Below are 26,517 nucleotides of genomic sequence, written 5' to 3'. Positions count from 1 at the left end.
CGAGCGGCCAGATTACGCAGTCAACCAATCAGATCGGAGGTGCCGCCGCCGTGCTTACTACGGGCGGAAATTTGGCGGAAAGCTTCGCACCGCTAGACCGAGGTCTCTAGCGAAACACCGAGGTACTGGGGATCTGGACGGTAATGCTTATTGAGGCCGCTCGGCCTTGCCCTTAATTAAGATGGAGACTTTAGTTGCTTCAACGACTTGAAATCAGCGGGGTGCAAAAGCAGAGTCCTGCGTCAGGCCGCAGAGCGAGTCGGGATACAATTTTAAACCCAGCGGTGGCTCCGGGCTACTTTGCCGCTTCTCATCGGCGGGATTTGAAAGTTGGCCTTGATCCCTGAAAAGGCCTAGGTGGAGAGGGGCGAGTTGGGACCCATCGTCCTTTGCCTTTGCCCCCTCCCCGGCCCCACCCAGGGTGGGTCGCAGAGCTGGACGGCTTGGTCAGGGGAAATGTCCCGCCTCTGGTGAAGTCGGCTGGCCTCGGGTCTGAGGGAGCAGAGGTTTCCTTACTGGGCGTGTCTGTGTCTCTAGTGAACTCGTTTGTTTGGGAAGAGAGGGAGTTTGGGAGGCCGAAGGTTTCTCCAGGCTCTGTCTTGGCGGGTTTTTAACTTCAGGATATTTTAGCCTCGACGTGGTTTTGGGTCCAGACCTGAAAAATGATTTGTGAAGCCGGAATGCGTGACAGCGTCGTCGCGGCATTTTATTGGTAAGATGCTTTGTATTGGTCCAGAACTGGCTGTAAACTTTACATTTTTCCCTGTTGTGTAGTTACTATATTTACAATACTTGTGTGTGTTTAGATATGTTACAGACTTGCTACATGCTTAGCATTCGGTTAAGCATTGGCGTTGGGGCGATAGAATTTAGACATTGGTTGCAATGTAGAAAAGGAATTTAAGTCAGGGCCCCTTCCTTCCCAGATCTATCACAAGAAAAACAGCTCAGTTTTAATTTTGTGTTATGAACTCCAAATGCAAGAGGAGTTGGCGGGAGAGCTAGATCCATAGACACTGAAGAGCTTCTCCTGAGGAGATGGAACCTGCAGAATGGATAAAATCTGGTCAGACAAAAGGGAGTGGAGAAGGCCTAATTGGCGGTAGGTTGAATAAAAAAGCCAAGGAGCCGGAGACAATCATGACAGGAAAGAAGAGCAGAAGGGGGCGCATGTTTGGAATGTAGAAAAAAATTGACTGCTGGGCCATTCTTCACGCCCTCATTTCCGCCGCGCAAAATTCCACACACATACAACATTTTGCATACAACCTTAGGGGGTTGCTGGATTTTGGAAAGGCTGTTTGTCGGTGGATTTTTGGATAAGAGCTCATGAAGTAGTACAAAATGAATGTAGACAGGGTCAGGTAATAGGATCAGATAATGAAGGGCCCTGAAATCCAGACAGAGGAGTTCTGACTTTATGCGGAAGATGAGTGAAATTGTTATGCGATTGCAAGCAAGGTGATGACAAGGTAAAAGTGGTGTCCATGGGAAAACTAGTCATGGAGAGGGGAAAGGGGTTAAGACTGGGAACAAGATAACTGGCTATAATTAAGTGAGAATCGAAATGAAGACCAGACCTGAGTGGGCTAGTATATATCCATTTAAGATGTCAGAATTTGATGACAAATTGGATATAAGGGTGAAGATGAGAGAAGTAAAAGATGACTAAGATGTTTTCTGGGGGACGGGAAGGAAAATGAGAAGAATGGAAATATTATTGAAGAAACAGGGTAGCTGGAAAAGAAAATTTTTGAATGGGTGTGAAATAATGTTTAATTTTGAACTTAATGAGTTCGAGGGCGTGAAACTTTAGTGTCCTACGGGAAGCTGGGCATGCAGGACTGGGATGCAGGTGCAAAGTTTGAAGATAGAGATTTAGCAGTTATATGCAGAAGGAATGCTTTCTTAAGTAGGAAGTGTGATTTCAGAATCTGGAGAGGGTACCCACTATTGGAACTGGATGAAGGAAAAAAAAAAAAAAACAAAACCTGTTGCCGTCAAGTCGATTTCGACTCATAGTGACCCTGTAGGACAGAGTAGAGCTGCCCCATAGGGTTTCCAAGGAGTGCCTCATGGATTCGAACGGCTAACCTTTTAGTTAGCAGCCGTAGCTCTTAACCACTATGTCACCAGGGTTTCTGGAGGAAGAAAAGAAATCACCAAATAAATCAGAAAGAACTATGAGAACTGAGGAGGAGAAACATTTCCCCCCCACCCTGATTGAATGTTAGAAAAAACAAGGAAGCAGAAAATTTAGAGGAGTAAGGATGAACAAAATTGAACCAAATATTTGGCCATGGTTTTTTTTTTTTTTGGCAAAAAGGTTGTTGGTGTCTTTAAAAGTGCAGTTGTTTTTTTTTTTGATGGTATGAATCTCATTTATTTAAACAGTGTTTCTCACCTTTCTCAAATTGAAGACTGCGAAAAAATAAAAACCCAACCCCAGTGCTGTTGCCTATAGGACAGGGTAGAACTGCCCGATAGAGTTTCCAAGGAGCGCCTGGCAGGTTTGAATGAAAAAATAAAAGTAGTGCTTATTGAGTTGCCATCATTCCTGAAGGCAGTGCCGCTACATTTCCAGATCTGACCCCCTGGCCTGGAACCTTCAAACCCATTCCACAGCAAGCTCTTGTACATAACATTTACATTAGAAAAGTTAACAATTTAGGAAAGCCTGGTGCCTTATTCCCTTTAAGAAAAGGTTGCTCCACAGTTTGCTTCCTCAAGGCAAAATAGCAGGTGAACACAAACGGAAACAAGATGATGGCCAAGAAGATGCCCAGGAAGGTGAATAAGTTCTCCAAAACCCGGACTCTGCAGACTGGGCAGCCTCCTACCACCACGATGGAATTGGTAGGGGACCGGGTGACATCTTGACTATGGATGCTGCCCTTCCCTGCCCCCGTCACCAGTCACCAGAAGTGCAGTTTCTCTATAGAGATGGATGCAAGAGAGATTGCTGAAGGTTTCCAGTCAAGTATTTATTAGTAACTAGATGCAATTTTTTGGTATAACACATTTCCAGAAGATTGGCCTTCATAGGAATGAGATGAATTTTAAGGAAAAAAAAATTTCCCTTAAGGAATACTAGAATATGCTTGGCAGTGGAAGAAAAGGATGCTGCAGAGTAGAGATTAGAGATGATAAAGACCCATTGCTGTGGAGTCCGTTCTGACTCATAGCAACCCTATAGGACAGAGTAGAACTGCCCCATAGAGTTTCCAAGGAGTGTCTGGTGGATCTGAATTGCTGACCTTTCAGTTTGGAGCTGTGGCTCCTAACCACTACACCACCAGGGTTTCCAGAGACAATAGAGGGGTGAAGTAAATGTAAGAGGTGGCATTTAAGGGACATGGGAAGGAATACAGGGATTCAGAATATTGGTATATGGATTAGCTGTAGAAAGCAAATAAGACAATCTCTTTATGATTGAAGGAAAATATTGAGACTAATATAATGAGTCAATATATAATTATAGCTTAATTATTGGGCTGGGCAAGATTACACAGTCTTGAGTCAGGAGTGAGAGGTAAAATAGGTATAAATTATGAATCTTTAATCCATGGATGGGGTTATTTCACATTACCTTAATGTTAAATAATCAAGGGAAATATTTTCTCAAAATCAGCCCTCAGTGCTGAGTCATTTTCTCACCTGAATTGACTGCATAATTAGACTTTAAAATCTTTTTGGAATTCAAAGCATTTCTCTTAAGGTGTCAGATTTAGTAGGGCTTACATTTTTCTTTGCCTTGAAGTTGATACCTATTGAAAGGCAGTGTGACAAATGGATAAGAGCACTTGCTCTGGAATCAGACTGTCTGAGTTCAAACCCTGGCTCTTCTCTCCAGTTGTCTGACTTTGGAAAGTTACTTAATGGCTTTGTCTTCCCATCTGTCAACTGGGAATAGAATAACTCGCTTCATTGGTGTCTTTTGAGGGTTAAGTGAGACACTGTTAAGAGTTTAGAAGAGTACCTAGCCCATGATGAATATTCAGTAAGTGTTAGTGTTTGTTATTCTAAATAACAGAATTGAAAGAAACATTCTGTGTAGGTGGCACTAATTAAAATTCCCTTTTAAACGGATAATTCAGTATGCAACTAAAGTTAGAATGCTTTAGAGTATTTACATTGTACCACGTAAGTTGTGTGCTATATAATCTTACTCTGGCATTATCTGAGTCTTGAGGACTATATGTTTAATTTATGGAGTTTTGTGTAAAATATAGAGTGTCCTTGTTCAACATTGAAATTTAAATATAGTAATAAATATGATAACTTTTCATTTGTGAAAAGCTTTTTAAAAAAGGTAACTGTGCCAGTACTTGGGAATAATTTTATAATTTTTAAATGAAAATTCTTTTAGATGAAAGCTGTATTTTAATTTTGGAGCTCTGAAATTCTTAGGAGTCCCTGGGTGGTACAAATAGTTAAGTGCTTGCCTACTAACCCGAAGGTTGATGGTTCAAACTGATCCAGAGGTACCTTGGAAGAAAGGCTTGGTGATCTGCTTTGAAAGGTCACAGCCTTGAAAACCATGGAGTGCAGTTTTCTGCATACATGGGATTGCCATGAGTTGAAATCAACTCAACGGCGATTGATAGACAATTGTGAAATAACTTCTGTTCAGTTGAACCAATACCTTAACAGCTAAATGATATTTAGTATTGTACTAGGGTAATGGAAACCCTCGTGGCGTAGTGGTTAAGTGCTACGGCTGCTAACCAAAAGGTTGGCAGTTTGAATCCGCCAGGCACTCCTTGGAAACTCTACGGGGCAGTTCTACTCTGTCCTATAAGGTCGCTATGAGTCAGAATCCACTCGACGACAGTGGGGTGGTGGTGGTGGTACTAGGGTAATTATACAAAAGAAGGATAATGCATGGTTTCAGTCAAAGTAGCTTAGTCTTGCTAGGAATACAAGAAATACACACCAAAAATAGTATAAGAAAGTATGTGAATGTAGGCTAGAATGAATGGTACAGACTAGGTGATCAAGGAGACTTGTGTGTGCTGGTGTATTATTAGTCTCCAAAGGTTTTCTAGAATATTCTTGAAGAGTTTCGTTAGAATCATCTAGAGGACTTTTAGGGTTTTTAAAAATATTTACCCCGAGATCTCATTCTACACACATACACACCACACATACACATGTGCACTTACTGCCAGAAGTGAGTCCACTGATACTGACAGAAGTGTATAATGTAGGGGAAAAAGAGATTTAAAACAAAACTACTGATTTTCAAGGAGGTCAAATTCAAGCATGGTCTTTAAAAAAAGTTGCCATCGAGTTGATTCCGACTCATAGTGAGCCTAGAGGACAGGGCAGAACTGTCCCCATAGGGTTTCCAAGGAGCGGCTGGTGGATTTGAACTGCCAGCCTTTTGGTCAGCAGCCGTAGCTCTTAACCACTGTGCCATCAGGGCTCTATGGTCCTAAAAGCCAGCCAGCAGCCCAGTAGCCAGTGCTGTCGAGTCTTAAAGGAGTTGGAATTATAAAAGGGTAACTTCAGCTAGGGAGTATTTTAACTTCAGCTAGGGAATATAGTTGATAAGCAAAAACATGGAGACAATAACGTGTGTGACTTGGGTTGGAAAGGAGAGGCATGAGGATAAAGAGAGGCTAAATTATGAAAGACCTTAAATACCCAGCAGATCAATTTAGAATCACAAAAGGACAAATATTGTATGAGACCTCTACTGTAAAAACTCATGAAAAGGTTTACATACAAAAAGAAACAATCTTTGAATGTTACAAGGGAGGGGAAGGGTAGGGATAGAAAAACACTGAATAGACAAAAAATAAGTAGAAACTTTGGTGAACAGTAAAACAGTACACAATATTGGGGAAGCTGGCACAACCTGTACAAGACAAGGTCATGGTAGCTCCATAGACACATTCAAACTCCCTGAGGGACTGAATTGCTGGGCTGAGGGCTATGGGGACCAGGACCTTGGGGAATATCTAGCTCAATTGGCATAACATAGTTTATAAAGAATATGTTCTACATTCTACTTTGGTGAGTAGTGTCTGGGGTCTTAAAAGCCTGTGAGCAGCCATCTGGGATACTCCACTGGTCTCACCCCTTCAGGATCAAGGAAGAATGAAGAAAACTGAAGATACAAAGGAAAGATTAGCCCAAAGAACTGATGGACCACAACTACCACGGCTTCCACCAAACTGAGTCCAGTACAACAGGATGGTGCCTGGCTACCACCACTGACCGCTCTGACAGGGATCACAATAGAAGGTCCCAGACAGAGCTGGAGAAAAGTGTAGAACAGAACTCTAAAAAAGAAAGACCAAACTTGCTGGCTTGGCAGAGACTGGAGAAACCCTTGAGAGTATGGCCCCCAGGCACTCTTTCAGCTCAGTAATGAGGTCAGTTCTGAGATTCAGCCTTCAGCCAAAGGTTGAACAGGCTCATGGAACAAAACAAGACCAAAGGGGCATACCATCCCTGGGGCAGGGACTAGAGGGCAGGAGGGAACAGGAAAGCCGGTAACGGGGAACCCAGGGTTAAGAAGGGAAAGTGTTGACATGTTGTGGGGTTGTTAACCGGTGTCATGGAACAATGTGTATACTGTTGGATGAGAAACTAGTTTGATCTTTAAACCTTCATCTAAAGTATAATAAAAAGAAAAAATAGAGAATTCACCTTGTCACTTACAGGTTTTTGTATAGGTGACTAACAAAGTGCCATTTCTGGGAAAATAGATTACCCTTAGATATAGAGAACTCTAGTTGCAGTAATAAAAACTGGCCTACTCTTTAGGTAAGCTGTGGCAGCGACAGGTAAACACTGAAGAGAGTCCTCAGTTAATCAAAGGAGGAAACTGAAGGCAGGGTGTGTAAATATAAGGTCTGCTTAGTCAATAGTGATCTGATTTTCATAATATGCAAGTAGACAGAAAATACCTATCAGTTAATTTTTCACTGATTAATCTATCAAAAAATGTTGCAATTACTAAGAATCTTTTTGAAACTATGACTATTAAAGCTATAGTTTTTAAACTAAAAAGAACAAACAAACAAACAAAAAAATTGGCCCTATTGGCCAGGACTAAGGAAGTACATTTGGGAAGGGATGAGAGACACTTAAAGGAAAAATTCGAAAGAATGTGCTTAGTGACTACATGTTAAAGAAATGAAGGTGAGGGACTACTTATGTGGATTTAAGCTAAATTGGAAAATTGACAGGAAAATTTGAAAGTGGACCAGCTAGGACTGGGCAGTGCTTTGTTTTATTGTACATGAGGTCACCATAAGTTGGGGGCCAACTCAAGGATAGCTAACAAGAACAAGCTTTTGAAAGGAGGAAGAAGGGAAGGAGTTTAACTTAATTTTGAACATAGCATGTTTGAGTTATCTGTAAGATATTCAAAAAAATGGCCTGTAGCAAATGAGAAGTACAGAATTTGGTTGAAAACTCAAAACTGGATGGAGGGGGAGCAGGAAAGAGAAACAATTATTTCTCTATAGGAGAGGAATCAGTGAAACTGAACATGAATTAACTTTTTAGTGTTTAGAATTCTTGTTTTTTTTTTTTTATGTAGACCATGGATCCTTATGATGCGTCAGATTTGACTCCTAGACAAAGTGCATCCTCAAGGCTTAAAGATTACTTTATTGGTGCCACCCCTCTGCAGAAACGATTAGAGTCAGTCAGGAAGCAGGCTACATTTGTCTCGACTCCACCTCGAAAGAAAATTCCCCAGTGTTCACAGTTGCAGGTATTCTTTATGTGTTCTTCCATGTTATCCAGCAATCTGTATAAATACTCTAATTTTGGCATTATTTATAGTATTTTTTTTTACACTCTGTTAACAAAGAAAACCCATTCCCAGCTGGGATATTTATAGGATTTTTAGATCTTCTTTAATAAAATAAATGAGGAACAGTTAAAAAAAATTATTTCACATTTTCAAAACCAGTTATACCTGGAATTTACCTGGAATATCTTCATTAAAAATGTGTTTTTTATGACATTGGCATTTTTGAAGAATACAGTCTTCCTCCTCTCCGTTTTAAATATAATAGTCTTCCTTTTGTGTTTGATGTTTCCTCATGGTTAGACTGAAGTTATGTATTCTTGGCTGGAATGATGCGTAGGTGCTGTTGTGTCCTTCTTGGGGAATCACACCTGGTAGCATATAGGTGATGTTAATTTTAATCATCCTGGCAAGGGGTTGCTGGATTTCTCCACTTTGTACTGTATAATTACTGATTGTCCTCCTACCCCTTTTTTACAACTAATAGACAATATGTGGGAGACATTTTAAGATAATGCAAATATCCTCATCAAAATTAGTATCCATTGATAATTACACTTAGTATCCATTGATAATTACATTTAGTATCCATTGATAATTTTTGTTTGATCTAATCTTTATTGTGATGATTGCATCCCATTGTAAGTCCTTTCCCCTTCTCCAGTCATTCATTCATTTATTTATTGTTTGTATGGACTTAAGGAAGTCCTAGTTTTCAAGGTTTATAATTCATTACTAAATTATTGTGGTGCGTAACACGTCCCAGGTTTGGCTGGTAGCAAAATGCTCTGTTTTGACCTTTCAAAAACAACTCTGGAGACATATAACATTAGTAATTTGTAATTTTATTGAAATATGAAGTAAAATCCTATTCAATATGTGTTTGATGTGTGGTTTTGAGTCACACAAAAAATGAAATAGCTAGGAGCTAATCACCCATACCTTTAGTGTAGCCGTGTTCTCGTGTCAATATTATATACTTTAGTATCTCTTGGGGTATGAGAAAATGTTTATGAAATCTTAAAGAAATATTACTAATGCTAGTAAGGAAAGTGATCTTAACCAGAAAACAGAAGTTTTATATAAATTAAAAATTGGAATGTCTAATTCAGTGCCTCCTCATGCCTATGATACGAATAATTTTGCTGTACTTTTCAATGGTAATAAGAAAAGTATTTACAATTTTTAATGAATGCTGTAGCCACAATAAACTTTTTTGTTAAGTAGACAACTGTAGTGAAAGTTTCAAACCTTCAGAAGATAGCTTGAGTATACACTCATAGGAAAATTCAATTTGGGAGAAAACCAGGAGCCTATGTAAAGACTCTCAACAATGCCATGGGGCCAGTACAAATGAAGCGGCTTTGCTTTTGATGGTGCCTGTGGTCGTAATAGAGCATGGCAAAAAATATTTCCAAGTATTTGATTATTTAATCTATTGAATTAGGCATTGTTACATATTAAGAGTGAATTTATTGTCAAACAATTTTTTAATTATCCAATTAAAGCTAATCAAATTAGATACTTTGAGAGTAGTTACTATTTTTGAAATCTATAATTTGAAGTTGCTAAAAGTGAAATGTGAATGTTCATCCAATAAGTATTTATTGAACCTGTTCTAGATGACATGGTTCTAGGTGCTAGGGATGTAGTGATGAACAAAATACCAAAATCCCTAGTCTCATTAAGCTCATACTCTAGTAGGGAAGAAAGACAGTAAAAATCAGACAAATACATAATGTCAGGTAGGTGTCACTGTTTTAAAGAAAAATAAAGGAGGGTAAGAGAACGTAGAGTGACAGGGTTGGAGTGGGTGTAGGTGTTACTTTAGATAGGGTGGCCTCTTGGGTGATATTTGGGCAGAGACCTGAATGAAGTGGAGGAACATGCCATGTGAACAGGTCAGGGGAGAGTGTTCCAAAAGGAAGGTACAGCAGATGCACAGGGCTCATCATGGATCTGCAAGGAATCCTCTATGGCTGGAGTGCAAAGATCAGGTGCCCAGTAATAGATTCATTTTAAAGTTTATACTGTGATTAAATTCTTATTTACTCATTTTTCTAATCTTAAACTTCTTTTATCTTGATTTTTTAGGAAGATGTTGATCCTCAAAAGGTTGCATTCCTTCTGCATAAGCAATGGACTTTATATAGTTTAACTCCCTTATATAAATTCTCCTATACTAACCTCAAAGAGTATTCTAGACTCCTAAGTGCATTTATTACTGCTGAAAAGCAAAAAGGTCTTGCCGTGGAAGTGGGAGAAGACTTCAACATCAAAGTGATTTTCTCTACCCTCCTAGGAATGAAGGGAACGCAAAAGGACTCTGAAGCATTTCTTGTCCAGGTATTGTACATAAGGAATACTGGCTTCCTAGGGGAAAAGAATATACATTTTCTTGGTTTGGAAATTGTGATATTTTCTTACAGTTTTTAAATTCCTAAGCTTGTGGTTTATAACCTATTTTATGTTTGACCAAATTATAGTAATTAGATGTGGCCAATTAAAAATTTTTTTTTTCTTGCCTAATTATAATATAACCATGTTTATTGTAGAAAGGAGCCTCAGGGAGGTGCAAGCAGATAATGCACTTGACTGCTAATCAAAAGATTGGAGGTATGAGTCTGCCCAGAGTTGCCTCAGAAGAAAGGCCTGTGGTCTACTTCTGATAAATCAGCGCGTTAAAGCCCTGTGGAGCACATTTCTACTCTTGTCACGCATGGGGTCTCCATGAATCGGAATGGACTCAGACTGCAACTAGTTTTTATTGCAGAAAACTTAGAAAATACATAAAAGTACAAAGAAAGTTAAAAACCACAGGTTAACGTTTTTGTGTTTATCTGTTTGGCTCTCTGTATCTATACATTCTTAAGATTGAGGTCATACTGTCCACGCTTTTGCATTATGGCATTTTTTCTAATCAATATTGTAAGATAATTATTAATCTCATTAAGAATTATACATTTTTGTAGGTATTAAAAAATTTATTTTTTATTTTTTATTTTATCTTTGCATAATTCTGTGGGTTTTACTAGGATTAAATTCCTTCTGTTGTTAATTTCCAGTTTTGTTCCAATGTGATCAGAGGCTATTTTGTATGGTTTCAGTCTTTTTAAATTTATTGAGACTTAACATATGTGACCTAACTTAGGTCTATCCTGGAGAATGACCCATGTGCACTGGAGAAGAACGTGTAGTCTTCTTTTGTCAAGTGGACCATTCTATATGTGTCTCTTAGGTCTAGTTGGTTTATAGTGTTCTCCAAGTTCTCTTTTACACCTATTCCTCACTCATCGAATCCCTCGTTATATGACATTTTGCATTTATGACAATAGTAAAAAATCTACTATCTGACTGTTTTGCACATTAATGAGGAGCCAAGAGGGGGAAGATGTGGAGGAGGGCGAGGTGTGTGAGACGGAGCAAGGCCTCACAGACTGCCATTGGTTCGTATTACCCAAGTCGGGTGGAGGAGCCAGGCCGGACCCACAGTGAGCTTGGGGCAGGTGGGCAGCATCCAGGAAGCAGGGGTGGCTGGGCCATGAGGAGGCGGCACAAACAGGGGCCTCAAGAGTTGAGTGAGGGGCTCAGAAATCTTTTTCCAAAGAGGACTCTCTGCCACCTCTGCAGCCTTTGCTGGGCCCAGGTAGCTGGGCCTCACCTGCCTGCATGTGTGGGAGTCGCTCACCACCAAGGCCCGTCTCCCAGGCCAGCAGACTAGTAAGGTGGAGAGGTGAGGCACGGGGGTTCAGCAGAAGCCTGGAACGCAGCCAGGTAATGATGCTGGAGCACAACAAGTTGATGATGGACCCCTGCTGCTCTGGAGGTGGTGGACAACCCCAGACCACCACCACCCCCCTCAACCCCAACCCACATGGGCTCAATGGTGGTGGTGAAAGGGGGCCCGCTGTGCTATGCACATTCTGAGACATGTTAGAGGTACCTGATGGCTGGTGAGCAACCGAGGGGACACTAGTGCTGAAGATGGGGCATAGCCCCCACTCTTACATAATGCCAATTTGCATATAACGACCTGGACTTTGGAATCTAACCATGTCAATAAGTGAGGAGTAGGTGCACTTTATTGATCCTCTGTCTAGATATATATATATATATTTAATTATCATTTTTTTATTGTGCTTTAAGTGAAAGTTAACAGTTCAAGTTAGTTTCTTATACAAAAATTTATACACATTCTTTATGTGACCCTAGTTGCTCTCCCTATAATGTGACAGCACACTCCCCCTTTCCACCTTGGATTTCCTGTGCCCATTCAACCAGCCCCTGTCCCTTTCTGCCTTCTCATCTCACCTCCGGACATGAGCTGCCCATTTAGTCTCATGTATCTATTTTAGCTAAGAAGCACACTCTTCACGAGTATCATTTTATGTCTTACAGTCCGTAAAACCCACTGCTGTTGAGTCGATTCCGACTCATAGTGACCCTCTAGGGCAGAGTAGAACTGCCCCATGGGGTTTCCAAGGAGCGCCTGGCGGATTTGAACTGCTGACCTTTTGTTAGCAGCCGTAGCACTTAACCACTGTGCCACCAGGGTTTCCCGTATAGTCCATAGTCCAGTCTAATCTTTGTCCAAAGAGTTGGCTTCAGGAATGGTTCTAGCTTTGGGCTAACAGAGTGTTTGGGGGCCATGTCTTCTGGGGTCCCTCCAGTCTCAGTCAGACCATTAAGTCTGGTCTTTTTACTAGAATTTGAGTTCTGCACCCAGCTTTTCTCCTGCTCCATCATGGACTCTCTGTTGTGTTCCCTGTCAGGGGAGTCAGTAGTGGTAGCTGGGCACCATCTAGTTCTTCTGGACTTGGGCTGATGGAGTCTCTGGTTTATGTGGCCCTTTCTGTCTTTTGGGGTAATATTTTCCTTGTGTCTTTGTTGTTCTTCGTTATCCTTTGCTCCAGGGTGGGTTGGGACCGATTGATGCATCTTAAATGGCCGCTTGCTAGCTTTTAATACCCAAGATGCCACTCACCAAAGTGGGCTGCAGAACATTTTCTTAATAAACTTTGTTATGCCAGTAGTCCTAGATATCCCCTGAAACCATGGTCCCCAGATCCCCGTCCCCGTTACTCTGTCCCTCAAAGTGTTTGGTTGTATTCAGGAAACTTCTATCTGGATGTTTTATCCATTATTGAAAGTCTCCAACTATAATTGTAGAACTGTTTATTTCTCCCTTCAATTCTGTAAATGTTTATTTCATGTATTTTGGGGCTCTGTTGATGGGTGTATACACGTATACACACAAACACATAAAATCTTGGTGAACTGACCCTATTATCATTACATGATGTTCTTCTTTGTCTCTTGTAACAGATTTTTACTTACAGTCTATTTTGTCTGATCTTAGTGTAGCCACCCTGCTCTCTTTGTGTTACTATTTGCATGGAATGTGTATTTTTTCCATGCTTTCACTTTGAACCAATTTGTGTCTTTGGATCTAAAGTAGGTCTCTTGAAGAGAGCATATAGTTGGATTATGTTTTCTTGTCCATTCTGCCAATCTCTGTGTTTTGATTGAAAAGCTTAATCTATTTATATTTAAAGTAAGTAACAATAAGGAAGAATTTACTTCTGTCATTCTGCTATTTGTTTTTTGCATGTCTTACACTTTTTTGAGGGCCTTGGTAGCTCAGTGGTTAAGAGCTAAGGTTGCTAACCAAAAGGTCAGGAGTTTGAATCCACCAGCCACTCCCTGGAAACCCGATGGGGCTCTTCTACCCTGTCCTATAGGGTTGCTGTGAGTCGGAATTGACTCAATAGCAATGGGTATACCCGTTTGTTCGTCATTTCTTCCAATACTGCCTGTTTTGGTGTTCAGTTGAATTTTTGTAGTGAATCGTTTTGATTCCCTTCTTATTTCCTTTTTTGTCTGTTTTTTTAGATATCTTCTTTGTGATTACCATGGGGATTATGTTTAACATCCTAAATTTACAACAGCCTAATTTATACCCAACTTAAATTCATGCTAACCTAAATAACATATAAAAACTCTGTTCCAGTACTTCTGCCCACCCTTTCTGTTTATACCGTGTGCCTTATAGCATAAATTTATAATTATTTTTATGCATTGGACTTAAATAAATCATGTAGGACATAACAAGTAGAATTGCAAACTAAAAATACTATAAGGTAATAAGACATTACCTTTACTGAAGAACTTATTTTTTTTCTTTATGTGGCTTTGAGTTACTGTCCAGTGTCATTTCATTCAACCTGAAGGACTCCCTTTAGCATTTTTTATAGGGTAGGTCTCATGGAAATGAACTCCTTGAGCTATTGTTTAACTGGGAATTTTGTAGGTTAACCCTCACTTAATGTTTTTTTTTATTTTAATTTTTTATTGTAGTAAGTATGTATAAGAAACAGAACACATGCCATTTCTACAGTCTTCACATGTACAGTTCAATAACATTAATTATGTTCATCATGTTGTCCAACTATCACTGTTAATCATTCTTGAATTTTTCCATCACCCTCAACAGATCATGTCCCCTACGCATTGTGTCGTCTTTTACTCTCCTCCCTTTCACCTACTCCTTTTAACCATGAATAAACTTTGGTCTCTATACATTTGCCTGTTCTAGATATTTCATACAATTGGGATCATACAATATTTGGCCTTTTCTGACTGACTTATTTTACTCAGCATAAGGCCCTCATTTTTGGAGGATAGTTTTGCCAGATATAGAATTCTTGGTTCACAGTTCTTTTCTTTTAGAGCTTTAAATGTGTCTTCCTACCATCTTCTGGCCTCTGTGGTTTCTGAGGAGTTAATTAGAGATTTATCTTATTGAGGATCCCTTGTATGTGATGATTTGCTTCTCTCTTGCTACTTTCAAGAATCTTTATCTTTGGTTTTCAAGGGTCTGACTATAATGTATCTTGGTGTGTATCTGGAAGTTTGTTCAGCTTCTTGTATGTGTAGTTTTTTTTTTTTTTTGTCAAATTTGAGATATTTTTGGTCATTATTTCTTCAAATATTCTTTCTGCCCCTTTCATTCTCCTGCTTTTGAGGCTCCTATGATGCATTGTTGGTCTGCTTGATTGTATCCCACAAGTCCCTTATGCCCTGTACTCTTTTCTTTATTCTTTTTTTCTCTTGGCTCCTCAAAACTCAGTACTTTTCAATTGTTCTGTTTTTAAGTTTGCTAATTCTTTCTTCTGCCTGCTAAAATCTGCTGTTGAACCCTTCCAGTGAATTTTTCATTTAAGTTGTGCTTTTCAGCTTCAGTATTTCTGTTTGGTTCCTTTTTATAATTTCTATCTATCTCCTTATTGATATTCTCATTTTGTTCATGTATGATTTTCCTGATCTCCTTTAGTTCTTTGTCCATGTGTTCCTTTAGATCTTTGAGAATATTTAATGCTATTGTTTTAACGTTTTTAGTAATTTCATTATCTGGGCTTCTACAGAGATGATTCCTGTTGCTTTATTTTGTTCTTTTGAATAGGCCATTCTTTCCTGTTTTTTAGTATGCCTTGTGATTCTTTTGTTGAGAATGTGACATTTGCATATTATAATGTGGTGACTCTGGAAATCAGATTCTACCCCTTTCCTAGAGTTTGCTGGGTTTTTTTTTTCTTTATATCTTTTTTTTTAATATAATTTTATTGTGCTTTAAGTGAAAGTTTACAAATCAAATCAGTCTCTCACATAAAAACTTGTATATACCATGCTACATACTCCCAATTACTCTCTCCCCAATAAGACAGCCCGCTCCCTCCCTCCACACTCTCTTTTCGTGTCCATTTTGCCAGTTTCTAACCTCCTCTACCCTCCCATCTCCCCTCCAGGTAGGCAGTGCCAACATAGTCTCAAGTGTCTGCCTGATCCAAGTAGCTTACTCCTCACCAGCATCCCTCTCCTACCCATTGTCCAGTCCAATCCATGTCCAACCATTTGGCTTCTGGAATGGTTCCTGTCCTGGGCCAACAGAAGGTCTGAGGGCCATGACCACTGGGGTCCTTCTAGTCTCAGTCAGACCATTAAGTCTGATCTTTTTATGAGAATTTGGGGTCTGCATCCCCCTGTTCCCCTGCTCCCTCAGGGGTCCTCCGTGGTTTTTTTTTTTTTTTCCATTGATAAAGGTGATAGGAGTCCATTTGTTTAGTGACTTCCCCTATTTTTGCAAGGACTGCCTTCCTGATTATGTGCAGACACTTAAGTCTTTATTCTTTAGATTGTGTTCAGCTAGTATTCTGACAGAGATTTCCTTGATCACCAGGGAAAAACACACTTCTCCTAGTTTTTGCAGATTGGCTTTGCACTGGGCACTCCTTCAACTCTTAAGCTAGTTTTACACTAAGCTGCCATGTATCTGTCAGTTTGTCATACTGTGGGGGCTTATGTGTTGCTGTGATGCTGGAAGCTATGCCACTGGTATTCAGATACCAGCAGGGTTACCCCTGGAGGACAGGTTTCAGCTGAGCTTCCGGACTAAGACAGACTAAGAAGAAGGACCCAGCAGTCTACTTCTGGAAAGCATTAGCCAATGAAAACCTTATGAATAGCAGTGAAACATTGTCTGATTGGACAATGAATAAGGAAGACTGAAGAACAATTGACGCCTTTGAATTGTGGTGTTGGCGAAGAATATTGAATATACCATGGACTCCCAAAAGAACGAACATATCTGTCTTGGAAGAAGTACAACCAGAATGCTCCTTAGAGGCAAGGATGGAGAGACTGTGTCTTACATACTTTGCACATGTTGTCAGGAGGGATCAGTCCCTGGAGAAGGACATCATGCTTGGCAGAGTATAGGGTGAGTGGAAAAGAGGTAGACCCTCAATGAGGCGGATTGACACAGTGGCTGCAACAATGATTGTAAGGATGGTGCGGCACCGAGCAGTGTTTCGTTCTGTTGTGCATAGGGTCACTATGAGTCAGAACTGACTCGACGGCATCTAACAACAATAACAACTGGGATCAGCTTGAGGTGAAAGCATAGGGTATTCCCAGGTATTTTCTAGCATGTGTCTTCCTCTGGGCGCACATGTGGCTTTCTCAGTTCCCCTGTATACATGGTGCTTTTGAATGCCCTCATTTCCCAAAGAAACTCCTCTTGGTTTCTTATTGTAGTCATTAGGCCTTTATTATGCCTTAATTGCACTCTTTAGCCCTAGATGGCTACAGGAGTTTACAGCCTTTGGGTATTGCCTGCTGTCCTTTTGCCCTGCATGTGCTCCAGGACAAATAGAGTTGAGTGCTTTGCATCAGTTCTTCAGGCAGCCCCCAGACAGGTTAGAACAGACACCTACAATACTTTGCGAATTAAGTCTGTTCTGCTCCGTCTAGACCCAGAGACCAGGTTTCCTCCTGGGAATGCGGGCCGCTGTAGCTTTAAGATGGCACTAAGCCAGAGAGGGCGTGGGGCGCAGCACATAGCAAACCAAAGCTTTTCTACTGTTTCGAGGTTGCGTGTTTCTTTTTCTTTTTTTTAAATTGAAAAATTTTTTTAATATTTTAAATTTTTTAAAGTTAAATCTATTTTAAATATTTAAATTTAAATATATATCACAAAACATTTGCCATTTCAGCAGTCTTCACATATATAGCTCAGTGACAATGTGTTCATCATTTTCAACCATCATCATTAACCATTCCGTCACCCTTAACAGAAGCTCAGTGTACCCTAAGCGTTGTGTCTTCCTTTCTCCTCCCTCCCCCATCCCTGTAGCCACTAGTGAACTTTGATCTCTTCACATGTGCTTATTCTAGATATTTCATCTAAGGAGCATCATACAATATTTGTCCTTTTGTGACTGACTTATTTCACTTAGCATGTTTTCAGGATTCAGCCATATTTTAACATATAAACCAAAAACCAAACCCAGTGCTGTTGAGTCGATTCCGACTCATGGCATATATCAGGACTTTATTTCTCTTTGTGTATGAGTAATATTCCATTGTACGTATGTACCACAATTTGCTTATCCATTCGTCTCTTAATGGACATTTAGGTTGGTTCCACTGGTTGGCTCTTGTGAATATTGCTGCTGTGAACACTGGTGTACAAGTATCTGTTTCTGTTCCTGCATTCAGTTCTTTTGGGTACATACCCAGCAGTGGAATTGCTGGGTCATACGGTAATTCTATGTTTAACTTTTTGAGGAACTGCCAAGCTGTTTTTCTAGTGGCTGCACCATTTTACAATCCCACCAGCAATGAATGAGGGGTCCAATATATCCGCATCCTAGCCAACATGTATTATTTTCTGCTTTTTGGTGGCTTTGAGTGTGGAGCTGTTCAAACTGTCATCTTGCTCCAGATCTCCAGATTAAACTCCTAGAAGTAGAATCTTGGTTAAAAAATAAGTAACATATCCTTACAGGTGGTTCCTCAACTTATGACGGGTTCCTTTTTGATGACTCTGTCGTAAGTTGCTTCTGACATAAGTTGAATACCTCTTTTTTTTCTGTTATTATTATATTGCATTTTATTATCAGTATCTTTATAAATCTGATCTTTGTCTATGGGGATTGGAAACATTACATATAAACATCTGCGAGCAAGCATCTGAGAATGATAACATCGGCAAGTTACACATTGCAGCATTGTACATAGTGTATATAATGATAAGATGTACAAAAAAAAGATGGTCATAAGTGCAGTTCATTGTAACTTGAATACATCGTAAGTCAGGGACTGCCTGTATATACTGTGATACGTCATGCCAAGTTATTCTCAGGAATGTGACATTTACATTCCTTTCTATACCAAAAAACCAGACCAGTTGCCATTGAGTCAATTCTTACAGTGACCCTGTGTTACAGAGTGGAACTGTGCTCCATGGGGTTTTCAAGGCTGTTATTTTTCATATGCAGATCTCCAGGCCTTTATTTCAAGGTGTCTCTGGGTGGGTTTGAACTGCCAAACTTTTGGTTAATAGTTGAGTGCTTCACTGCTTATGTCACCCAGAGACTCCTTTTCTTCCTGTAAGTAGTTTATAAAAGTAACAAGACTAGATTTTTTAAGAGAACAGACTTATTTTTTTTTTTTATGCCCAGTGCTACTGTTTCTTTTGAGTTAACTAATCTTGATAAAACAAGTTAAATACTCAAACAGTTGAAAAGGCCTGATTTTTTATTGTTGTTTTGTTTACTTATATAGATCAGGGGATGGCAACCTACAGCCTATAGGCCAAGTCTGTTTTTTAAGTTAAGTTTTATTGGAACGTAGCTACTTTGGTCATTTACATATCCTCTGTGGATACTTTTGTGCTACAATAGCAGCATTGAATAATTGCAACAGAGGCTGAATGGCTGGCAAAACCTTTAGTCTCTGGTCCTCTACAGAAAAAATTTGCTGACCCCTGGTATAGATCATGGAGCCCTAGTGGCACAGTGGTTAAGAGCTCAGCTGCTAATCAGAAGGTCAGCAGTTCAAATCCATCAGCTGTTCCTTGGAAACCGTGGGGCGGGGGGGTCAGTTCTACTCTCTGTCCTGTAGGGTCACTATGAGTCAGAATCAACTCCATGTCAATGGGTTTGGTTGGTATAGAACATGATGTCAGCAAGCACCTGAAGAAGGTCTGCTAGAATTAGGTTTAGCTGCACGTAGCGTAATACCTAAATAACAGTGGATTGAGTAAGACAGAGGTTTGTCTTACAAAAAAAAAGGTATCTGGAGGTAGGCTGTCCAAGGCTGGTATGAAATAATCCAGGCATTTTTCATCCTTCTTCTCTGTCATAGCTTCTGTCCTTAAAGTGATCTCAAGGCCTAAGATGGCTCCTGGAGCTCTAAACGTCATACTCAAGTTCCAGGCACGAAGTAGGAGAAAGATACAAAGGGCAAACAGTGTGCCTGCCATTGAGTAAATCCCCTTTAATAAGACTTTCTGAACGTCCCACCCAACAACTTCTGTTTACATCCCAGTTGAAAGGAAGACTGGGAACATTTTTTTAGTGAGTGCTTTGGCACCTCAAATAAAAGTACGGTTTTATTGTGAAAGTTAAAAAATGCACACTGGATAGACAATTATCAGTCTCTGTCAGGTGAAGTAACTGATGCCCAGAGAAGTTAAGTAGCTTCCATGTTGTCGGCCAAATGAATGTTGTTGTGAGGATTGTAAATGATCTTTTGAATTCTTAGTGTAGTGTTCTAATAGTTTTCAAGTTAAATCTCATTTCTTGACAGGGTTACAGGACTCTAAGGTCATAAAAGTGTTATAGATATAATATATCTGGGCTTCAAGGTATTTTTCAATCTCATAATCTCTTACACAAGAAGATAAAATGTGGTAAAAGTAACTGAATGATCAAATCTGATCAAATCTGAAGGGGTATGATAAATAATGTCAAGAGTAGAGTGTTACTTTTAGGGTGCTACTCTTGACATTATCATATTCCTTTAGATATGATCATTCAAACAGTTATTTTTACCATATTTCACCTTCTTGTGTAAGAGATTACGGAGCTGTGATCTCAACATTGTCCTGGTAAGTACTTTAAATAAAAACTTCTATGAGTATTTGGAAGATATGCTCGTAAAGTTACAAATTTAAAGTTTGAAGAGTTAGTCTGTTAGAAAATATAATCAAGATCCTAAAAGTTCTGAATGGATTGACACAATGGCCAAATTAAGAAATTAAAATTTTAAGAGAGAAAAGTTCACTGCCTCAATATAGGTTGGGGGGAGATTTGCAACAGAAATGGAATATGTCAGACTATTTTATATAAAACTGGCAACTAAAACCCAAAAAACTACTGCAATCTGAGTTTACATTAATAGGACTATAATCCAGGTCCAAGATGATAATAATAGTCTTGCAGTCAGACCTTTTTGAAATAATTGTGTTCACTTATGACCGTCTTACCTGGTGCAGGACTGGGCAGTGTTTTGCCTTGTGATACATAGGGTCGCTAGGAGTTGGAACCAACTGAAAGGCACCTAACAACAACAATACGAATGTCTTGCATATAGACAAGTTTCAGAGAAGAATGAGCAGGATAGTGTCAGACCTTGAATGTATGTCATGGAGCAATGGTTGAAGAAACCGGAGATGTTCAACTTTAGCAAGATAAGACTTGGCAGTATATGTGAAAACTGTTCCCTTTGCTGTTGAGTTGATTCCAACTCACAGTGACTCTATAGGACAGAATAGAACTGCCCCAAAGGTTTCCAAGGCTGTAATCTTTACAGAAGTAGACTGTAGCATCTTTCTCCCATGGAGTGGCTGGTGGGTTTGAACTGCTGACCTTTTGGTTAGCAGCTGAGTGCTTAACCACTGCTCCACCAGAGCTCTTCAGTATATGTGGTTGTTGTTGTGTGCTGTTGAGTCGATTCCGACTTATAGCAACCCTATAGGACAGAGTAGAACTGCCCCATATGGTTTCCAAGGGGTGGCAGGTGGATTTGAAGTGCTGACCTTTTGGTTAGCTGCCTGAGCTCTTAACCACTTCGCCACCAGAGCTGTAGTATATGTGATAAACCAAACCAAACCCATTGCCATCGAGTCGATTCCAACTCATAGTGACCCTATAGCACAGAGTATAGAACTGCCCCGTAGTGTTTCCAAGGAACGCCTGGTGGATTTAAACTGCCAACCTTTTGGTTAGCAACCGTGTCAGGTATACGTGATAACCCAAAAACCCAAACCTGCTGCTGTCAAGTCAATTCCGACTCATAGCGACCCTATAGGACAGAGTAGAACTGCCCCATAGAGTTTCCAAGGAGCACCTGGTGGATTTGAACTGCCGACCCTTTGGTTAGCAGCCACAGCACTTAAACTACAACACTATCAGGGTTTCCATACGTAATAGGGACCATCAAATATTTGAAGGGCTTTTCTCATAGAAGAAGGATTAGATTTGTTCTTCAGGCATATAAGGAAGAAAGCAGGATCCGTGGGTGGAAACTCTAGGGCCCAGTGTGTGAAGGACATTTTAAGTTGATAGAGCTGCCTCAGAAACACTGAAGGCTCCTTCGATGGGAGTATTCAAGGGAGTTGGATTTGGTGACTGTTACCGTCCTTTCTGAAGTTGAGATTTTCAGATTCTTTTTCAGGATATTATATCTGGTTATACCATATTGGCATGCCTTATTTTATATTTTGGTTGCACCAAGATCTTGCATGTCTCCATAAGAATATTGAGAGAAAGGTCAATTAATTTGATAAACCCTGATAATAAGGAGACTATTCCATTGTGTGTGTGTGTGTGTGTTTTTGCCAAATAATACAACAGATCTTATTTTTAAATGTACAGATTTTAAGAAGGTGTAATTTAGGAGTAAATGTACTTTTGAATTTACAGAACCTGTTTTTCTTTCTTTGTAGATTCTGTCAAAATCTCAACCGCCATCTGAGAACACAGAAGGTAAAGTTTTGTGGACTGGTTGGTTCTGCTGTATATTTGGAGACAGTCTTCTAGAGACTGTTTCAGAAGACTTCACCTGTCTACCCTTATTCCTTGCAAATGGAGCAGAGTCTAATACAGCCATAATTGGAACCTGGTTTCAGAGAACCTTTGACTGTTATTTCAGTCCCTTATCAATCAATGCATTTAATCTTTCCTGGATGGCTGCTATGTGGACTGCATGCAAAATGGACCATTACATGGCTACTACTGAATTTCTTTGGTCTGTACCCTGTAGCCCTCAGAGTCTGGACATTTCTTATGCCATACATCCAGAGGATGCAAAAGCTTTGTGGGACAGTGTCCACAAAACACCTGGGGAAGTTACCCAAGAGGAAGTTGACTTATTCATGGACTGCCTTTATTCACATTTCCATAGACATTTCAAAATTCATTTATCAGCCACAAGATTGGTTCGTGTTTCAACATCTGTAGCTTCAGCACATACTGATGGAAAAATAAAGGTTAGTTTGAACAATTAAATCTAATTAAGTACTTTTTCCTTGTTGTATAGTTTCAAAATGGGGATTGTATTTCCACATTGAAGAAACCTTTAATTCTATGCTACTTCGAGAGAGTAGAGAGACTTTCTTTTATGCTTTATAGATGAGCCTTGTAGTTACCTCTAATGGAAGGGCACTGTCTGCTGTGTGCTACAGACTGGTAATGATAGGAATTATTATTCTGTAATAATTTTTTAAACTTCAAAAATAGTTTCTTGACAAATTTTAAAATAATTAGAGTAACAGAGGATTTTGTGTGTTAGATAAGACAGTTATAGCCAGAAACACAAAACTAAGAAATCATCTTTATAATTTAGATTTTTTTATCCCAACTGGAAAAGAAACAATAGAGACATTGCTTTGTCCTCCAATAATTGTTTACCACAAGAAGGATCAGAAATAAATGGAGAGTTGGCACCTAAAATATATTAAAAAGCTACAATAAATACTCAGCGAATGTTTCCTATGGGTTTGTCACTGTGCTAGGGATTTAACATACCTTATTTCTAATCTTTAGAGCAACCCAGTAGTTAGATGTTTTTATCCACTTTTTTTACTGTTGTAAAAATTTAGATCATACAACATTGTCAATTCAACATTTTTCACACATACAATTCAATGATGCCAGTTACATCAATCATGTTGTGCACCCATCACCAATATCTGTTGCCAAACACATTTAATTTTTAAAACGAGGAAATTGAGGCCAAAAGAGGTTTAACTGACACGTACAAGATAGCCTAGTAAGAAGAGTTGTCAAGATTTGACTCTTCATCTCTTAGGTTCAAAAAAGTCCACACCCTATGCAATATAGTAGTGCTTTTCAAACTGGAGGTCATAATTCAATGGTGGGTTGGGAAATAATTTTTATGGGAAGAGACCAGCATTAAAAAACCAAAAAGGAAGAAATAGAAAATATAAAAATGGGAGTATTTTGTATGTGATAAAGGTATACATGCATATGTACTGGGTCATGATGACAAATTTATTTCTTACTAGGGTTTACAGTAAAAAAATTGAGAGACTGTATTATACTTTATTACTTTATATCTTAAAGGAAAAAATTTAGATTTTAGTGCCTTAGAATTCACTGTTGAAGAAATCCTTACATAATTTGAAATTTTGTTTCCATATACCCACACTCTTATTAGTAAACTGTATTTAAAAACTTTTTCATGTAATGTGTTGTTATTATCCATCTATGAATGTAAATGAAACACATTTATTTTCTTTGGTCTATTCTAAATCTCAGAGCTTCTGTTAATGATATAAGACAGTGGCTCCCATGATGAAAGCTAACGTTTATTGTTAAGCACTTTACACATTTTGACAACATATTTACATGAGAGGAAATTGAAGCAGAGTGGATAAGTAGCTTCCCTAAGATCACACGGCTAGTAAGAGTTGTCAGAATCTGACTCAAAAGCTTTTTCTTTTAACTGCAACACTGTACTGCATCTCAAGAAGTTTGAAATTAACGTATTAACTAGGTTTCTGCCAACTACTTGGTTTCCACAAGGTACTTTTTGGAATCGTAAATCCCTTTGAGAATCAGGAAGTTAAGGACTCTTTCTGGGAAAGGCAGATACTCCAATTTTGCATGTAAGACCAAGGATTCATAGATACCCGTTCCTTCTTCCACCCCTTGGGCAGATGTCAGCCCGTCCATAGAAGAAACCAGGATAAATAAGAACCCCGGTCTGATTATTTAACCCCATTGACTAATAGTTGTAAATTTATTAAAAGTAGTGGTCTTCATTAAATCTATTTGACTTAGAGCAACAGTGGTTTGGGTTCATATTCACATCTTGTAGATATGAGATTTAAATTAGTCTAGAAGATTTATTTATATCAATCTACCTTTTCCATTGAGGTATGAAGTATTTTTTTCCTCAGCTGTCACTTTGTGAAGCTGAGTGTACACTGATACTGGAAACTTAGTGTATTTTCAAGAAAGTATTGCTTTTGGATTGATCATAGTGGGCTTTTAAGGACTAAATTCTAGCAATTAGACTAACGTAACATGGATTATTCAAAATCAAAGGCTTTGTTATTATATTAATTCCATTTTAATTTTTTTTCAGATTCTGTGTCATAAATACCTTATTGGAGTGTTGGCATATTTGACAGAACTGGCAATTTTTCAGATTGAGTGAGGCCTTGTGTGGACTACAAGATATGGATTATATATTCTTTTCTCACTAATTGCCGTGCTGAGAAATGGGCATCTCTTCGGCACCTGTTTTCCTCACGGTGCCATTGGAGTGGCTCAGATGGAAGCTAAGAAGGATCCAGAAGAACAAAGGAGGTGGTAGTGGATGAGCCAGGTGTTTGTGTACTAGTTTTCTTGATCTGGGATGCCAGCCCATAGAAAATGCTGAGTTGCTTATTGGTCACCTGTCTCTTTTCCTCTCTGAAGAAATATAGAATGTTTATTATGTCGACCTTGAAGAGTCAAATGAAATATCTTTATATTGGGTATTTCTGATTTGGGTCTTTAAAACCTGTAATCCTTTTTGGGCAATTTAGCCTTGGCATTTAGACAATTTGTTTTCTAAAGACATTTTATTTTGCTGTATAGAACTGGCAATCAAAATCACTTCGAAAGGAAACCAGATTATTATTTCAGTTTTTAAGCCACTAATCTGCTTGTTTTTAAACTGTTCAATTCTTATCGCAATCTTGAATTAAATATTCACTTTTAAAATGAAGCAGTGTGCTTATCAGTGTTGTGGTAACAGCTCTTTTAATTAATGTCTCAGTAATCCACACGAGCTCTGGCGGCACAATGGTTAATGCGCTCAGCTGCGAACCAAAAGATTGGCGGTTCGAACTCACCCAGCAGCAGCTCCGTGGGCGAAAGACATGGTGATCTGCTTCTGTAAAGATTACAGCCTAGAAAACCCTGTGGGGCAGTTGTGCTCTGTCACATGGGGTCACTGTGAATCTAAATGGACTTGATGACACCCAACAACAGTACACACATGTGGTCGCTGTCACAATCAACTGAATGGCAATTTTTTTTTAAATAGGAAGTGGTAGGCTTTTTCTTTAGCATAAAGGTTACAAACCAACAATTAAATAGAATCATAAAAACTGTAGCATTGAAAGGCACCAGTGAGCCCCTATGAGAGCAGAAATGGTCTTATTTAACGTTCATGTCCCTAGTGTTTAGCACAGTGCTTCATAAATATCTCTAAATTAAGTGAATGAATTTTAACCAACCCTTCCATTTTACGGATGAAAACTATGAGATCAAACAATGTAAGAGACTTGCCCAAGATATTATATCTAAATCTTTTTACTTACTGAGCATGGAAAAGTTTTACCTTAGAAATAATGTTTTTAAAAATCTTGTTTGAAAGAAAGAAATTTTAGTAGGCCGTAATTCTAAAACCAAAGATTGAATTGGAACATTATTTCAGATATAGTAGGAGCAGCAGAGGTAGTGGAAAGAGCCTAAGTTTTGGAGAATTCATCCATTTTTTCAACTCGTATCTTTCTAGAAGACTAAAAAAGGTCCCTGTCCTGTGGAAATTGCATTTTAGTAGAGGAAGGCAAAAGGTAAATAATTTCAGATAGTGACAAATGCTATGACAAAAAAAAAGGGAGAGCAATATGAAAAAGGATAACTGAGGTGGGACCTTCATAAATAGTAGTCAGGCAGGTCTTTCTGAGGAAGTGACCTTTGAGTTCTGAATGATGAGAGGAAACCAGCCATGTAAAAGTCTGAGAAAGAGAATGTGCTAGGCTGATGAGATAGCAAAAGCGAAGGCCTTGAGATAGGAAAGACCTTGGCTTGAGGAACAAAGGGAGTCTGTGTGGCTGGAACATAACGGAGGAGGAGGGTAGTATGAGATGAAGTTACGCA

The 26,517-nt window shown here is 39.2% G+C and overlaps 1 protein-coding gene across 2 annotated transcripts; it reads left to right on the top strand.

Moving 5' to 3' along the window:
• The first annotated feature begins 91 nt into the window (after positions 1-91).
• On the top strand, positions 92-25,421 carry CENPL (centromere protein L). Of its 2 annotated transcripts, none has more exons than XM_049868520.1 (5): positions 92-122; positions 7,559-7,735; positions 9,869-10,120; positions 22,065-22,607; positions 24,731-25,421. In XM_049868520.1, the coding sequence occupies exons 2-5, from the start codon at positions 7,562-7,564 to the stop codon at positions 24,800-24,802; spliced, it is 1,041 nt and encodes a 346-aa protein (XP_049724477.1). In that variant the 5' UTR covers positions 92-122; positions 7,559-7,561; the 3' UTR covers positions 24,803-25,421. The 2 variants fall into 2 exon arrangements, with proteins under 2 accessions (XP_049724477.1, XP_049724476.1); XM_049868519.1 differs by lacking the exon at positions 92-122 and adding an exon at positions 269-712.
• The last annotated feature ends 1,096 nt before the right edge of the window (positions 25,422-26,517 follow it).

This window comes from Elephas maximus, chromosome 24, assembly GCF_024166365.1.
Source record: "Elephas maximus indicus isolate mEleMax1 chromosome 24, mEleMax1 primary haplotype, whole genome shotgun sequence".
Taxonomy (NCBI): domain Eukaryota; kingdom Metazoa; phylum Chordata; class Mammalia; order Proboscidea; family Elephantidae; genus Elephas; species Elephas maximus.
The sequence above is the reverse complement of the archived record's forward strand: the minus strand, read 5'-3'. Positions and strand labels throughout refer to the sequence as shown.

What these genes read in the sequence shown, in the direction of transcription:
- CENPL (XM_049868520.1), top strand. Translation starts at nt 7,562, where the DNA reads ATGGATCCTTATGATGCGTCAGATTTGACTCCTAGACAAAGTGCATCC. An exon ending in CCCAGTGTTCACAGTTGCAG is followed by an intron (nt 7,736 to 9,868) that starts GTATTCTTTATG and finishes TTGATTTTTTAG; the next exon opens with GAAGATGTTGATCCTCAAAA. An exon ending in ATACTGATGGAAAAATAAAG is followed by an intron (nt 22,608 to 24,730) that starts GTTAGTTTGAAC and finishes ATTTTTTTTCAG; the next exon opens with ATTCTGTGTCATAAATACCT.